The sequence below is a fragment of the Poromitra crassiceps genome (assembly GCF_964638095.1).
Source record: "Poromitra crassiceps genome assembly, chromosome: 8".
In the NCBI taxonomy this organism is placed as follows: domain Eukaryota; kingdom Metazoa; phylum Chordata; class Actinopteri; order Beryciformes; family Melamphaidae; genus Poromitra; species Poromitra crassiceps.
The window spans coordinates 6,730,357-6,747,969 of record NC_139629.1 but is presented as its reverse complement, the minus strand read 5'-3'; the positions used below and the strand labels follow the sequence as shown (position 1 = coordinate 6,747,969).

At 44.5% G+C, this 17,613-nt stretch overlaps 1 protein-coding gene across 1 annotated transcript in view; it reads left to right on the top strand.

The window, feature by feature from the left end:
- Window positions 1-17,613, top strand: part of adcy5 (adenylate cyclase 5) — a gene marked incomplete at both ends in the record, with an annotated part of 169,361 nt that overhangs the window by 72,916 nt on the left and 78,832 nt on the right. Inside the window, 2 exons of the mRNA XM_083642258.1 lie at window positions 4,752-4,901; window positions 6,517-6,638. Of these exons, the coding sequence (XP_083498384.1) occupies window positions 4,752-4,901; window positions 6,517-6,638 (272 nt within the window). The remainder of the gene's footprint in view (window positions 1-4,751; window positions 4,902-6,516; window positions 6,639-17,613) is intronic.

Here is a 17,613-nt window from a genome sequence, read left to right as displayed (position 1 = left end):
GAACAGACAATCAAATTGCTGTTATATTGTAATGTATGTTGTTGTTTCTAATAAACTGATGTGATGATACTTAGATGCAGTCTCATTCTTAACAGTATAATAACGTGCATATTTCTGTCAGTGTTTTTATCATAGTTATTGACGTGTTCACAGCGTCATGGAGGTGGGCGTGGATTATACACGCAGCTCAGTCAGTGCGACGTAACTCCAGTAGGTGGCGGTAATGCACAAAAAGTTGTTTGCCAACCGCCATAAAACAGAAGAAGAAGAACTTCCGCTGCTCAAAGGATTGTGGGGAAGTTTGGCTGGCGCAGCATGCATCGATCCATACTCCGAAATAGGAGCTGATGTAGTACAACATCCTGGTACTCTTGGCATACTGCATTTGACATACTATGTATTGGGACATACTAATTCTTTTTTTGCCTACTAAATAGTATGGAAGTATGGGTATTGGAACGGGGCCCAGGATTGTGATTTGTAAGCATCTCACAACAACAAGACTGATCCAGCCAGCTAACAAACACGTCCAAGACCTCTGATGAGGTCAAATACCTCAGGTCAATACTACTTGGTCGGTTTGTTCTGTATTCAGGTCACATAAGCAATCTCAGTGATAAGCTCTCTCTCTAAAAAAACTTTACGCACGCGCACACACACTCACACACACTGACACACACACACACACGCATACACACACACGCACGCATGCACACACACACTCTCACTGTCACACATACACACACACACGCACGCATGCGCTCACACGCGCACACACACACGCATACACACACACACACACACTTTCACACACACGCACACACGCACACACACACACGCATACACGCATACACATGCACGCACGCACACACACACACACACACACACACACACACACACACACACACACACACACACACACACAGAGGGAGGCACACACGCAAGGAGGCATTGCGACATCACTGATGATGTCATCATCAGCAGTGATGTCAAAGACACTGATGATGTCATCAGTGATGCCATGATGTCATCATGGACAAATGTGGTCCTGATGACACCTATTGTCAGCAGGAAATACCACAGGAGTACTTTGCCAGGTGTTTTTATGTCTGTCTGTGGACAGATTCTGCGAATGCAGCAAGATGCAGTCAGTAAGCTTTACACAATTTACAAAATGAGGGCTGAGTATGAAAATGCATGTGAGACGAGCAAGGAGGGACCCCCCCCACACACACACACACACACACACACACACACACACACACACACACACACACACACACACACACACACAAAATGTACACCCCTGGCCCACATTCATTTGAAGTTGTGGGCATCACAGCTGTTGTGATCCCATTGCAACATGCTCTCTAGTTTATGACATGTTTTTCCACATCATTATTCGCTCCTCCAGTCCACAGCAAGCTTCACTGTGCTGGAAACCAGACTGGCTGCTGCTTCTCTACTGAAAGACATGAACAAAGCAGCCAGGAGGGGAGAACATTTTTAGGTCGTGGAAGTGCTCCTCCGACTTAGTTATGGAAATGATGGAAAAGCCATGGAATGGAATTCTACCCGAGAGCCACGTTGGGATCCCTCATTGACAGACATGTGAGGGTATAAAAAGCCTCTCCTCTGCCACCGGGGGATCAGGGCTGCGTTCCAATACCCATACTTGTACTTCTTTCTTGTAGTATGTACTGCCGCTGCCCTCACAAAGTATGGATTGTAGTGTGTAGCATGCATGCAAAATGCATACTATTGGGACACACTACATCTGTCGTCACGTGAGCTTCCTGAACTCCGACCTCTTGCTCACTTCCGCCGACGTCCGCAGCGAGGTACTCTTGCCACATTTGAGGTTTTTTTTTTTTTTTTTTTTTTTCAATAAACAAAGTCTGGCAATAACAAACAGTACATTATACAAAAAATTCAGACTAAGCATTTACAAAATTGGAACAGACAATCAAATTGCTGTTATATTGTAATGTATGTTGTTGTTTCTAATAAACTGATGTGATGATACTTAGATGCAGTCTCATTCTTAACAGTATAATAACGTGCATATTTCTGTCAGTGTTTTTATCATAGTTATTGACGTGTTCACAGCGTCATGGAGGTGGGCGTGGATTATACACGCAGCTCAGTCAGTGCGACGTAACTCCAGTAGGTGGCGGTAATGCACAAAAAGTTGTTTGCCAACCGCCATAAAACAGAAGAAGAAGAACTTCCGCTGCTCAAAGGATTGTGGGGAAGTTTGGCTGGCGCAGCATGCATCGATCCATACTCCGAAATAGGAGCTGATGTAGTACAACATCCTGGTACTCTTGGCATACTGCATCTGACATACTATGTATTGGGACATACTAATTCTTTTTTTGCCTACTAAATAGTATGGAAGTATGGGTATTGGAACGGGGCCCAGGATTGTGATTTGTAAGCATCTCACAACAACAAGACTGATCCAGCCAGTTAACAAACACGTCCAAGACCTCTGATGAGGTCAAATACCTCAGGTCAATACTACTTGGTCGGTTTGTTCTGTATTCAGGTCACATAAGCAATCTCAGTGATAAGCTCTCTCTCTAAAAAAACTTTACGCGCGCGCACACACACTCACACACACACTGACACACACACACACGCATACACACACGCACGCATGCACACACACACTCTCACTGTCACACATACACACACACACACACACGCACGCATGCGCTCACACGCGCACACACACACGCATACACACACACACACACACTTTCGCACACACACACGCATACACATGCACGCACGCACACACACACACACACACACACACACACACACACACACACACACACACACAGAGGAGTTTCTATGGCTGCACTGAGTCTTCACGAGACTTTCATTATCCACACACGCAGTGCTACTCTGCTGTTCAGACATGGTGCCGGTTGAGATGCGCTGTTCCCGCCCAGAGCGGCGAGGCACAGGACTGCAGTTGATGCAGACGTCCGTGTTCTTTCAGAGAGAGGGGGAAACGCTTCAGGCCGGAGAGGAAACACCAAACTCTTTCTCTCTGTATCTCTCTGTATCTATCTCTGACATGCAGCTCCTCTCTCTCTGTTCACTTGATTTAAAGCTTTCAGAGGCAGGCTTGCTGTCTACGCAGAGGCATATAAGGATTCGCTATAATGTTCCTTTTTATACTCCTACCGCAACATACAGGGTGTCTCTGGTACTCAGTCATGAGTTTATAACCTTATGATATCCCCCCCCCCCCATCCCCTCTATACATATTATAAATACTTATAGTGTGTCATGAGTTTATAGTGACCTCAATGAACTGTACTTGTAGGTAGAGCCAGGCAATACATCCATGTTATATCGATATTGTGTGATATGAGACTCAATTTGGCATAATATGGTAATATGGAGATCTAGTGTCTAGTAGTGTCGTTTATGGTTTTAAAGGCTGCAGCAAGGTGATGTCATTTTCTGAACTTATCAGACTGTTCCAGCTGACCTATTATTTGTCTTTACCCACTTAGTCATTATATCCACATTACTGATGACTATTAAAAATATCGTTGTGTAAATATTTTGTGAAAGCACCAATAATCAACCCTACAATATTGTATTGTCACAATATCGATATATTGAGGTATTTGGTCAAGAATGTTGTCATACAGTATTTGATTTTGTCCATATCGTCCAGTCCTACTTTTAGGTTATTTTTCTTTTAATCTCCTACCTGTATGGTAGGACTATAATATTCCGACAGATTTGCTATGATATCTGTATATTATCCTTCTAAAACTTGACTGTGAGATCTTTTTCTTGGATATTCTGTTGATACAGTTTCTGTAGGTGGCGCTCTTTCCTTTGTGTGTTCAGTCATGGCGGCTATCTGCTCATGCTAGCTAGCTACCCAGTTCTTCCTGTTCATCACAAACTGCTGTGAAAATGTAACGCATCACTTCACTTCCAGCAGAGGATCTTTTCACAGGAAACAGCTACCAGGTGGTGTTTAGTACAGTAGATGTAAACTAGCCTGGGTAAACCCATCCCCCACGTGACCTGCTCTCAGACCTGTTCTCAGTCACTATGTGACTGGGAACTGAGAGAGCAGGTCACGTGGTGGCTGGGTTTACCTAGGCTAGATGTAAACACCTTCATAAACTGGATATAGGTCAAATCACTATTGTGTAATATTAATCAGAGATAGAGGGTAGCTAAACGGACATTTACAATATGAACAAATATATATTTACAAAACAGAGGTCATTGTTGAGCCACTAAACCAGGCATGTCCAAAGTCCGGCCTGGGGGGCCAGATGCGGCCCTTTGAACGATCTTAAGTGGCCCTCGGCTTGTCTCTCAAAACATACTATATGTGGCCCTCCACACAGTATTGGTTCATCAAGCAAGTTCATTTAGCATTTTTTCTGTTCACCTAATGATGACAGCACTGTCATACAGTTTGGACACCCCTGCACTAAACCAATCACTTTGGGTTGGACTGCATAAGAAGGATTCATATTCACAAGGACATGAAATCTCTCAGCAGGGTGCATTGTTCTGGGTGATTCAAAAGGGTTTATTATTATTATTATTAAGTCAAATAAATTGTGGAGTGGACCGAATATTCAATTTGTCAATCTGTGTCTCTTCCTCCTCTCCTTCTCCTCCTCCCCTTCTCTTTCCTTTCGACCCCTCTGCCTCTTTATTCACCCCTCCTATCCTGACCTCTACTCGTTCCACAGATAGTGTCCAACGTGCTCATCTTCTCCTGCGCCAACATGGTGGGCGTCTGCACCCACTACCCGTCCGAGGGCTCCCAGAGACAGGCCTTCCAGGAGACCAGGGAATGCATCCAGGCTCGCCTCCACTCGCAAAGGGAAAACCAGCAGCAGGTGAGGGAGAGAGAGAGAGAGAGCGTGCGGGTGCTAGGGGCAGATAGAGCGTTTGAAATTGCACCTGCCATGCGCCAAATTCCAGTAAGGATTGTTGTTATTGTTAAAAAATCAATAAGGGCCACCGGCCACACTGGACAGTAACTGTCTGAAACAATAACTGGCCACTTTACTCTCTCGACCATGAGCCAATCAAATCAAAGCCCAACAATGGCTCTATTTCAAACAGCCTCTTGATTGGCTGCCTGCGATACTGCCTCTATACCAAGCAGTAGCATCTAAACTTCTTCAAACTTTCCCTCCTGTTTCTCCACTGCCTGCATGGTTAACATTAGTTAGTCCAAACTTTACAATATTTCCCTGTGGCGACACATAGCAGGTGTGATTGATGCCCTCAAAGCGGGGGGGGCATTATAATGAAGACAATACAAGATTCAATGTGTGTAAGCTTTAAATTAAAGTGGTAATTGTGAGATTATATTTTTTTATTTTATTTTTTGGCAACATCTTTATTTTGAGTTTCTGTATGTAGTTGGTGCTCCATTCTTTGTCTGTTCAGCCATGGTGGCTGTCACTGCTCTAACTGCCCGGGTGGTGTAGTGGTCTATTCCCTCGCCTACCAACATGAGGGTCGCAAGTTCACAGCCCCGTTGTTACCACCAGCTTGGGTGGGGCGCCCCCTACAGACACAATTGGCCATGGTCTGCGGGTGGGAAGCCAGAGAAAGGGATCTGTCCTGGTCGCTGCACTAGCGCCTTCTTTTGTCAGTTGGGGCGCCTGTTTTCAACGGGGAGGGGAACTGGGGGGAGTAACGTGTTCCTCCACACGCACTACGTCCTCCGGGGGAAACGCCTCGCTGTCAGGTGAAAAGAAAGCGGCTGGTGACTCCACATGTATTGGAGGAGGCATGTGAGAGTCTACCGCTCCCCAGATTGGCAGAGGGGTGGAGCAACGACCGGACCACTTAGGCAGGGGAAATTGGCCAAGTGCAATTAGGAGAAGAAAAGTTTTGGGGGGGACTAACGACCCCGTTTTTCTCTTTATTCCAAACAAACTGTTGCTGCCGAGTGAGCAGCAACAGTTTGTCAGCAGTGCTGACAGAACCATAAAAATACCAGAGAATCTTTCCAGAGAAAGATGTATGACAGAGGTTTAGAACAGCGGATATAAAAGCTTTCAATTACTGGATACAGGTTGACTCACTATGTTGTTACATCAGTCAGTGGTAGTCAGAGAGTAGCAAAACGAAAATGATTAAATTATTACTTTACAGACGAGCTGAAGCCAAAAATGACTTTTTTTTCCATTTTAGTTCACATACCTGGGTATTCAGTGCACCTATGTAATAATGTATGCAACAACAAAAAAATCACAAAAATCTTAATTTATTTAGTTTTCCCACACTTTTTCACATCATGAGTTCATTTTTCAAGATTTCATTTATAACAGTAATCTATAATCTTCATTTCGAGGAGAAAATGGCACCTAGTGCTTGTAACCTGGTGACTTTCTAGCCCATAAACTCATAAACTAACTAATAACTTTGCCAATAAGTATGTAACATACAAAATAAAGCACCTCTCCACCCGTCTTGACCCTCCCTCGCCCCCTGCAGGAACGCCTCCTGCTCTCAGTGCTTCCCCGACACGTTGCCATGGAGATGAAAGCTGACATTAACGCCAAGCAGGAGGACATGATGTTTCACAAGATCTACATCCAGAAGCACGACAACGTCAGGTAACACCTGCCTGAAGGCCCCCGCTGTTACAACGTCAGGTAACACCTGCCTGAAGGCCCCCGCTGTTACAACGTCAGGTAACACCTGCCTGAAGGCCCCCGCTGTTACAACGTCAGGTAACACCTGCCTGAAGGCCCCCGCTGTTACAACGTCAGGTAACACCTGCCTGAACGCCACCGCTGTTACAACGTCAGGTAACACCTGCCTGAAGGCCCCCGCTGTTACAACGTCAGGTAACACCTGCCTGAAGGCCCCCGCTGTTACAACGTCAGGTAACACCTGCCTGAAGGCCCCCGCTGTTACAACGTCAGGTAACACCTGCCTGAACGCCCCCGCTGTTACAACGTCAGGTAACACCTGCCTGAAGGCCCCCGCTGTTACAACGTCAGGTAACACCTGCCTGAACGCCCCCGCTGTTACAACGTCAGGTAACACCTGCCTGAACGCCCCCGCTGTTACAACGTCAGGTAACACCTGCCTGAACGCCCCCGCTGTTACAACGTCAGGTAACACCTGCCTGAACGCCCCCGCTGTTACAACGTCAGGTAACACCTGCCTGAACGCCCCCGCTGTTACAACGTCAGGTAACACCTGCCTGAAGGCCCCCGCTGTTACAACGTCAGGTAACACCTGCCTGAACGCCCCCGCTGTTACAACGTCAGGTAACACCTGCCTGAACGCCCCCGCTGTTACAACGTCAGGTAACACCTGCCTGAACGCCCCCGCTGTTACAACGTCAGGTAACACCTGCCTGAACGCCACCGCTGTTACAACGTCAGGTAACACCTGCCTGAACGCCCCCGCTGTTACAACGTCAGGTAACACCTGCCTGAACGCCCCCGCTGTTACAACGGCTGTTTAGGAGTCATTTTCAGCTGTCCTGCCTCTCAAAAAGGGCAACACACATCCAGAAACACATCATTGCACATTTTCTTGATGAGACAAAATACCCTGCTCTGCTCCCCTGTTTAGTTTAAAGTGACACTTCAGCCCAAAATCAAAAGTATACAGTATATTTTTCCTCTTACCTGTAGTGCTATTTATCCGTCTAGATCAGGGTTCACACACACACACACACACACACACACACACACACACACACACACACACACACACACACACACACACACACACACACACACACACCTGCTAGCATGGCATAGTTGGTACCCATCGATGTGTTAGGTCTCCTAGGTTCATATGATACCAGAAACTTCACCCTGGCTTTTGAACTGAGCCCCACGACAGCCTCTGAATTTTCAAAATCGTGATATTTACCGAAGATCGCAATGTTCCAGAAAATCTGCCCAAGCCTACTCCTCACGGTTAATCATGTGTATGTAAAAACTGTTGTCTGATTCAGAAATCTGGGCAAAGAGGGTACTGAAGCCCAAAAAGTTTGACAACCCCTGATCTAGACTATCCTGATGCCTTTATTATGGATGAACGGGAGAGGACCTCCAGAGAACATTGTGGTCAATGTGACATGCTTTCCCACAGCACTTCACCCTGCAGAATGTGTGGAATGCTGTCCACAACAGCCTGGATGGCTAATTGGGTTTATTGGACTGTATGGAGTGTGAAACTCAACAGGGATTCTCACCCCTACCTCATTCCAGTCCCTACCTCATTCCAGTCCCTACCTCATTCCAGTCTCTACCTCATTCCAGTCTCTACCTCATTCCAGTCTCTACCTCATTCCAGTCCCTACCTCATTCCAGTCCCTACCTCATTCCAGTCCCTACCTCATTCCAGTCCTTACCTCATTCCAGTCCCTACCTCATTCCAGTCTCTACCTCATTCCAGTCCCTACCTCATTCTCTCACATTTCAAGTCGTGGGCCTTGACGTCCTCGAAAGACTCCATTCACAGTATGAGTCAAGATTGCAGCAGGGCGATGTGAACTATACATGCTGTCAGAAGAGATGTCTCACTCAGCGAGAGTGCTATCTCACTTCAGAAGAGAATCACAATCAGAATCAATCTTTTATTGCCACAGTATGCAAGTTACATACGAGGAATTTGTCTTAGTGTCTGTATGCAGCGTAGCGGTCACATCAATATACAGGGATAAGAAGTAGGAAGATAACTAACGGCAATCGCAAGGTTGCAAGTGCAATCAAATCAAATCAAATCGAGTCAATATATACAATATGTACATGAGTGGTGAAGTGTTCTGTGGATGATAAATATGAATTTACGTTGGATTTACATGAGATTTACAGACTGAGAAGAGATTTTCTCAGTTCAGCAGAACATTTGACTGTTTCAAGCATGAGGGCCCCGGGTGTCTGCGGCAATGTCACCCGCTTGTTGTCATTTTGAAAGCGTAGTCCAACACCTCACATACGCTAGATATAACACCTAACCAACTATGGCAGCAGAACCCAGGAAATACAATTGTTTTGTATTCTGCAGTGTTTTTTGTATTTTTGGCCTGTTTGCGATGATCAATAACAAGAGTTTGTGGAAGATGCCTGAATGCTGGTAGCTGAGTTATTATGAGTGTGTATATTGATGTATAGTTCAAAATGTCCCAAACGGTCCAATGTGAAAGATCAGTTCAAGACCATAACCATATCACATATATCATATAAACAAAAATCAATTACAGTTTCATGAAGGCATTAATTCAAGCTTTTAAATTCCCTATCCTCAAATAACTTGCAAATATCTAGCTGAGCTGAGTTTCAATACATCCAAATATCTAAATACGCTTTGAATGATTTAATTTTATCCAGGCGTGCATGAAGTATGTCGTTCCTGTAGTCACTGTTGAAGCTGATGATTTTAGTCAGCTGATTATAGTGGAGATTATTGTATACGAATACACAGGTCAGATGCAGTTGGACAGCTCCGTTTAGATTTGGCACCATCTTGTGGTGCATGAAAACACTACATCAAGATCATGCACAGGAAGAGACTGCCAAACAAACCACTGGATGCTGGCAGTGAGTGAGGTTTCATGGCCTGTAGCTGTCATGCTCAGGTGGATGCTCACACCCTGGCACATGATGGGAAGAGGTGCTATTGTGGCCCTCTTCCTCTGCCCTGTCCTCTGTCTCTGAAAACCCTGTCTCTGTCTCTGTTCTGTGTCTCTGAAAACCCTGTATCTGTCTCTGAAAACCCTGTCTCTGTCCTCTGTCTCTGAAAACCCTGTCTCTGTCTCTGTTCTGTGTCTCTGAAAACCCTGTCTCTGTCTCTGAAAACCCTGTCTCTGTCTCTGAAAACCCTGTCTCTGTCTCTGTCTCTGAAAACCCTGTCTCTGTCTCTGTTCTGTGTCTCTGAAAACCCTGTCTCTGTCTCTGTCTCTGAAAACTCTGTCTCTGTCTCTGAAAACCCTGTCTCTGTCTCTGTTCTGTGTCTCTGAAAACCCTGTATCTGTCTCTGAAAACCCTGTCTCTGTCCTCTGTCTCTGAAAACCCTGTCTCTGTCTCTGTTCTGTGTCTCTGAAAACCCTGTCTCTGTCTCTGAAAACCCTGTCTCTGTCTCTGAAAACCCTGTCTCTGTCACTGTCTCTGAAAACCCTGTCTCTGTCCTCTGTCTCTGAAAACCCTGTCTCTGTCCTCTGTCTCTGAAAACCCTGTCTCTGTCTCTGTCTTTGAAAACCCTGTCTCTGTCCTCTGTCTCTGAAAACCCTGTCTCTGTCTCTGTCTCTGAAAACCCTGTCTCTGTCCTCTGTCTCTGAAAACCCTGTCTCTGTCTCTGTCTCTGTGTCAGCTCACGCTAGGGCGGGCAATATATCAATATTATGTCGATATCCTGATATGAGACTAGATATCATCTTAGATTTTGGATATGGTAATATGGTATAATATACTGTACCATATTACCATATCCAAAATACATATTATGTTGTCTTTTCCTGGCTTTAAAGGCTGCATTACAGTAGTGATGTCATTTTCTGAACTAACCAAACTATTCTAGCTGTTCTCGATTATTTGCCTTTACCCACTTAGTCATTATATCCACATGACTGATGATTATTGATCAAAAACCTTGTTGTGTAAATATTTTGTAAAAGCACCAATAGTCATCCTCCCTACTACTACAGTATTGTTGCAATATCGATATCGAGGTACTTGGTCAAAAAATATTGTGATATTTGATTTTGTCCATATTGCCCAGCAGCCCTCCATCTCACATGTAGCTTTGACTTACAACTGAACATTTAGCCCACTTAGTAGAAAACACTGCATATATTGTGTATCGCCATTCAGCCTAAAGATACAGAGATAGGATTGTTTTGGTCCATATCTTCCAGCCCTACTGTAGGTCACGCACTTCAGCCCTACTGTAGGTCACGCACTTCATCTTCCAGCCCTACTGTAGGTCACGCACTTCATCTTCCAGGCCTACTGTAGGTCACGCACTTCATCTTCCAGGCCTACTGTAGGTCACGCACTTCATCTTCCAGCCCTACTGTAGGTCACGCACTTCATCTTCCAGCCCTACTGTAGGTCACGCACTTCATCTTCCAGCCCTACTGTAGGTCACGCACTTCATCTTCCAGCCCTACTGTAGGTCACGCACTTCATCTTCCAGGCCTACTGTAGGTCACGCACTTCATCTTCCAGGCCTACTGTAGGTCACGCACTTCAGCCCTACTGTAGGTCACGCACTTCAGCCCTACTGTAGGTCACGCACTTCATCTTCCAGCCCTACTGTAGGTCACGCACTTCATCTTCCAGCCCTACTGTAGGTCACGCACTTCATCTTCCAGCCCTACTGTAGGTCACGCACTTCATCTTCCAGCCCTACTGTAGGTCACGCACTTCATCTTCCAGCCCTACTGTAGGTCACGCACTTCATCTTCCAGCCCTACTGTAGGTCACGCACTTCATCTTCCAGCCCTACTGTAGGTCACGCACTTCATCTTCCAGCCCTACTGTAGGTCACGCACTTCATCTTCCAGGCCTACTGTAGGTCACGCACTTCATCTTCCAGCCCTACTGTAGGTCACGCACTTCATCTTCCAGCCCTACTGTAGGTCACGCACTTCATCTTCCAGCCCTACTGTAGGTCACGCACTTCATCTTCCAGCCCTACTGTAGGTCACGCACTTCATCTTCCAGCCCTACTGTAGGTCACGCACTTCATCTTCCAGCCCTACTGTAGGTCACGCACTTCATCTTCCAGCACTACTGTAGGTCACACACTTCATCTTCCAGCCCTACTGTAGGTCACGCACTTCATCTTCCAGCCCTACTGTAGGTCACGCACTTCATCTTCCAGCCCTACTGTAGGTCACGCACTTCATCTTCCAGCCCTACTGTAGGTCACGCACTTCATCTTCCAGCCCTACTGTAGGTCACGCACTTCATCTTCCAGCCCTACTGTAGGTCACACACTTCAGCCCTACTGTAGGTCACGCACTTCATCTTCCAGCCCTACTGTAGGTCACACACTTCAGCCCTACTGTAGGTCACACACTTCATCTTCCAGCACTACTGTAGGTCACACACTTCATCTTCCGGCCCTACTGTAGGTCACGCACTTCATCTTCCAGCCCTACTGTAGGTCACGCACTTCATCTTCCAGCTCTACTGTAGGTCACGCACTTCATCTTCCAGGCCTACTGTAGGTCACGCACTTCATCTTCCAGCCCTACTGTAGGTCACGCACTTCATCTTCCAGCCCTACTGTAGGTCACGCACTTCATCTTCCAGGCCTACTGTAGGTCACGCACTTCATCTTCCAGCCCTACTGTAGGTCACGCACTTCATCTTCCAGCCCTACTGTAGGTCACGCACTTCATCTTCCAGCCCTACTGTAGGTCACGCACTTCATCTTCCAGCCCTACTGTAGGTCACGCACTTCATCTTCCAGGCCTACTGTAGGTCACGCACTTCATCTTCCAGCCCTACTGTAGGTCACGCACTTCATCTTCCAGCCCTACTGTAGGTCACGCACTTCATCTTCCAGCCCTACTGTAGGTCACGCACTTCATCTTCCAGCCCTACTGTAGGTCACGCACTTCATCTTCCAGCCCTACTGTAGGTCACACACTTCATCTTCCAGCACTACTGTAGGTCACGCACTTCATCTTCCAGGCCTACTGTAGGTCACGCACTTCATCTTCCAGCCCTACTGTAGGTCACACACTTCATCTTCCAGCACTACTGTAGGTCACACACTTCATCTTCCAGCCCTACTGTAGGTCACGCACTTCATCTTCCAGCCCTACTGTAGGTCACGCACTTCATCTTCCAGCCCTACTGTAGGTCACGCACTTCATCTTCCAGCCCTACTGTAGGTCACGCACTTCATCTTCCAGCCCTACTGTAGGTCACGCACTTCATCTTCCAGCCCTACTGTAGGTCACGCACTTCATCTTCCAGCCCTACTGTAGGTCACACACTTCAGCCCTACTGTAGGTCACGCACTTCATCTTCCAGCCCTACTGTAGGTCACACACTTCAGCCCTACTGTAGGTCACACACTTCATCTTCCAGCACTACTGTAGGTCACACACTTCATCTTCCAGCCCTACTGTAGGTCACGCACTTCATCTTCCAGCCCTACTGTAGGTCACGCACTTCATCTTCCAGCCCTACTGTAGGTCACGCACTTCATCTTCCAGCCCTACTGTAGGTCACGCACTTCATCTTCCAGCCCTACTGTAGGTCACGCACTTCAGCCCTACTGTAGGTCACACACTTCATCTTCCAGCCCTACTGTAGGTCACGCACTTCATCTTCCAGCCCTACTGTAGGTCACGCACTTCATCTTCCAGCCCTACTGTAGGTCACGCACTTCATCTTCCAGCCCTACTGTAGGTCACGCACTCATATCTTCCAGCCCTACTGTAGGTCACGCACTTCCAAGAGAACACGCGTCCAAGTATCACCATTTGTACAATTCTAAAGTTGAAGAGTTCAATTTCAAAGTGAAAGCGAGGACTTGGAAGGGGTTTTTATTTAGAAAGTTATACTACAGTGTATATGTGACAGCAGATGCTTTTATTCTATCGCCACGGATCATTCACGCACCGACCAGCATGAACACACGCACGCACGCACGCACACACACACACACACACACACACACACACACACACACACACACACACACACACACACACACACACACACACACACACACACACACACACACACACAATATGGTAAGAGGTGCCAGCAATATGACATTGACTTTAGCACACACTCTGAAAAGACAACCTCGTGTGGTGGCTGCAAAGTGTCATTTGTGTCATGGGAAATGAGAATGTGAAGAACAAAAGGTTTTTTTTGTTTGTTTATTGAATGGATCCCCATTAGCTGATGCCGGGGCAACAGCTAGTCTTCCTGGGGTCCATGTAAAAGCATACAATATAAAAACATGAAAAAATACATGAAAAAATACATGAAAACATGAAAAAAACATGAAAAATACATAATTACTAAACCTATTACAATATAAATAAATACATCATAGAGTTAAGATGATGGTAACTCCGGTCATATACAATAACTTCATCATATTCAACATAGTATTAAAAAAAAAACCTGTCATGTGGTCAGCTGCAAGAGGTGTTTCTTTACAGCTATCTTGAATGATAGCTTACTTTGTGAGAGATGAATGTGAGATGGCAAAGAATTCCAGGATGATATGGATCTATAAATAACTGTGCGTTTGAGGAGATTTGTTCTGGGAGCAGGAAGTGTTAAATGACCAAGGCTTGCATTTCTGGTATGATAATTGTGAGTGTTGGTACATTTCAAAAACTGTTTGTGAAAGTAGTCTGGCATTTGATTTATGATAATGTTCCTGAAGAACATTAATAGACTGCAGATCAGTTTTTTTCCAACAGGTAACCAGGATAGGTGCGAATGCATATATGAAATATTGGTGCGTGTTGAACAATTTAGTACCAGTCTAGCAGCTCTGTTCTGAACAAGTTGCAGTTTGTTCAGGTCTGACTTTGTTGCTGCTGACCATATGATAGGACAGTAATGAAGGTGACAAAAAACCAAGGACTGAACGACTTGACCCATAACTAAGGATGTCAAGTAGGTGGAACACTTTCTGACCATGGCTATGCCTCTTCCCATTTTCAATACAATACTATCAATATGATCCGACCATGATAGTTGACTGTCCAGAAACACACCAAGCAGTTTAGTTTTTTTAACCTGCTCAATGGGTATACCTGACATTGACAGATGCAGCTGCGGGTCATCAATAAGCATATGCCTGGAACCGAAGACAATGCTTTTTGTTTTGTCAACATTCAGTACAAGTTTGTTATCTTTTACCCATTCTGACACCCTGTTTAGATCCTGATTTAAAATATTTACTAATTCGTTCAAAGTATAGGCAGTACTATACAATGTTGTGTCATCTGCATACATTACCATATTGGTGTTTGTTGTAACATAGGGAAGATCATTTGTGAAAATAGTAAATAGTAAAGGACCCAAGCAGCTTCCTTGAGGAACCCCACAGTGATTGTACTTCGGTTCCGATAGGCTACCATTAAAAAACACTCTCTGTGATCTACCTGATAAGTAACTCATCATCCAGGCAAGTGCCATACTATTAAAACCATATTTTCTTAGTTTGGAAATCATTATTTCATGGTCTATGACATCAAATGCCGCACTGAAGTCAAGTAAGACAGTACCAACCATCTTCTTGGTGTCCATTTGTGTTAGCCAATCATCAGTTAACTGAGCTAGTGCGGTTGAAGTTGAATGACCTTGTCTATAGGCATGCTGGGAACTAGTGACCAGTCTGTTATTAATAAAGTAATCTTGAATTTGTTTAAAAACAATTTTTTCCATCAATTTACTCAGAACAGGAAGTATGCTAATAGGTCGACTGTTAGTACCAGTGAATTCTTTCTTTTTGTCCTTGGGCAACGGAATGACCTTTGCCTCCTTCCAAGCCTTGGGACAGACTCCGTTCGTTAAACTCCTATTAAAGATGTAACAAATAGGAGTGGATACGTGGCATGCCGCAATTCTTAACAGTTTGCTGTCTAACATGTCTGTACCAGCAGGTTTATCACATGGCAGTGATGACAACAGTTTCTCAATGTCAGGTATATCGACTGGCACAAAATTAAACTGACAGCTTTTACCTTTCATTATATGATTTTCAATTAATGTGCATGAGGAGGAGCCGTCAGAAGGTGTCATATTTACTCTTAGATTTTCAACCTTACTTGTGAAATAATTATTAAAATAATCAGCAATCTCTACTGGTTTAGTCAGATACACTCCATTCACTTCTATAAAAGAATTAGTTTGGCATGATGATCTTCCCATAATTTGATTTAATATTTTCCATAATTGTTTTCCATCATTTCTGGAGACATTGATCTTATTCTGATAATATTCTTTTTTATTACTTCTATTCATTTTAGTTACATGATTTCTAAGTTTACGGTAGTTCATCATGTCTGAGAGAAGACCAGATGAGTCAGCCATTTTTTTTAGCAACGTCACGTTGCTTCATGAGTTCTTTAAGCTCATTCCCTATCCAGGGGGCGCCATTCGCCCTGACAGTTGTTTTTCTGACAGGAGCATGTTTATCAGCAATTTGCAAAAATAGCCTCATAAATTTATTCAACGCGACTTCAGGATCCTCCTCAAGACATACAGTAGCCCAGTTTACATGTTTTACGTCATTTATAAACCTTTCTTGATTAAAATGTTTATATGACCTTTTATGGACAATCAAGCTAGGTGCTTTTGGGACCTTAGTCTTCCTTTTAATTGCAATTAAGTTGTGGTCTGTAAAACCAAGAGCTATTGATACAGTTTTGGTACATTTATCAGGGACATTAGTAAAAAGGTGATCAATGCATTTGGATGATTTTAAACCATTTTTGTTTATAGTTGATCTAGTAGGTAAAGTAATAGTCTGTGTGAGGTTACAGGCATTTGCTACAGACATACGTTTCTTTTTAAGTGGGCACAAACCATCCCAGTCAATATTTGTGTCTCCAGTAAAATACAGCTCTCTATTTTCATCACTAGATTTATCCAACATTTCACAGAGTGAATCCAGGTATTTCATATCGGCGCTAGGTGGCCTGTAGCAGCACCCTACCAGTATGGGTTTAGTCAGTGGCAGATGAACTTGAATCCACATTGCCTCAATATCATCCAACATTAAATCATTTCTTATTTTAACAGGAATATGATTCTGCACATACACAGCTACCCCACCACCATATCTGGTTCGATCCTTCCTAAATAGTGTGTAACCATCCACAGCTAATTCTATATCCTCAAAAGAAGAGTCAAGATGGGTTTCAGATATTGCCATAATGTGGATACCATTAGTCTTCATTATCATACATAAATCAGGGACCTTATTTCTCAAGCTACAGATATTCACGTGAGCTATCAACAGGCCTTTGCCCGGTAGATTAAGATTGTATGAACCCATAATGAGGTGAAATAAAGTTTGATAAAATATATCGTCTTTCAGCAGTGACACTGCAATCCAGTAACGTCATGAGAGGCAGTAAAGAGCGAATAGTTAGACTAAAATAGAAATAGCTCCCTAACAACACAGAGGTCTGAAACCTTTTGTCCATTATTATAAATCTATCAAGACAGAAACAAGGTATGAAAAAATGAAACCTTATGTCAGTAATCATAAAATCATAACAACAAAAAAGTATAAAAGTAAAACGATGCATGTCAGTCATTATAGGTGTGTGTAGGCTAAATCCATAGGTAGCCTATTAGATACAGGGATCCTACTTCACCGCAGGTCGTTCAGACATCGAATCTGTCTAGTTCACTTATATCATTAATGACCATAACTTTTTCTTCTTCTGGAGACGTGCCATTTGTCTTGATAAACACTTTGCAGCTTGCAGTCCATGTAGACTGAATCTTGGCTTGCTTTCTCAGGATTCGTGCACGCCTGGCGATCTCACCATTCCTCTTGGTAAGGTGTTCATTAATGTACACGTCCGATCCTTTTAATTTCCGACCCTGCTTTAGGATCGCG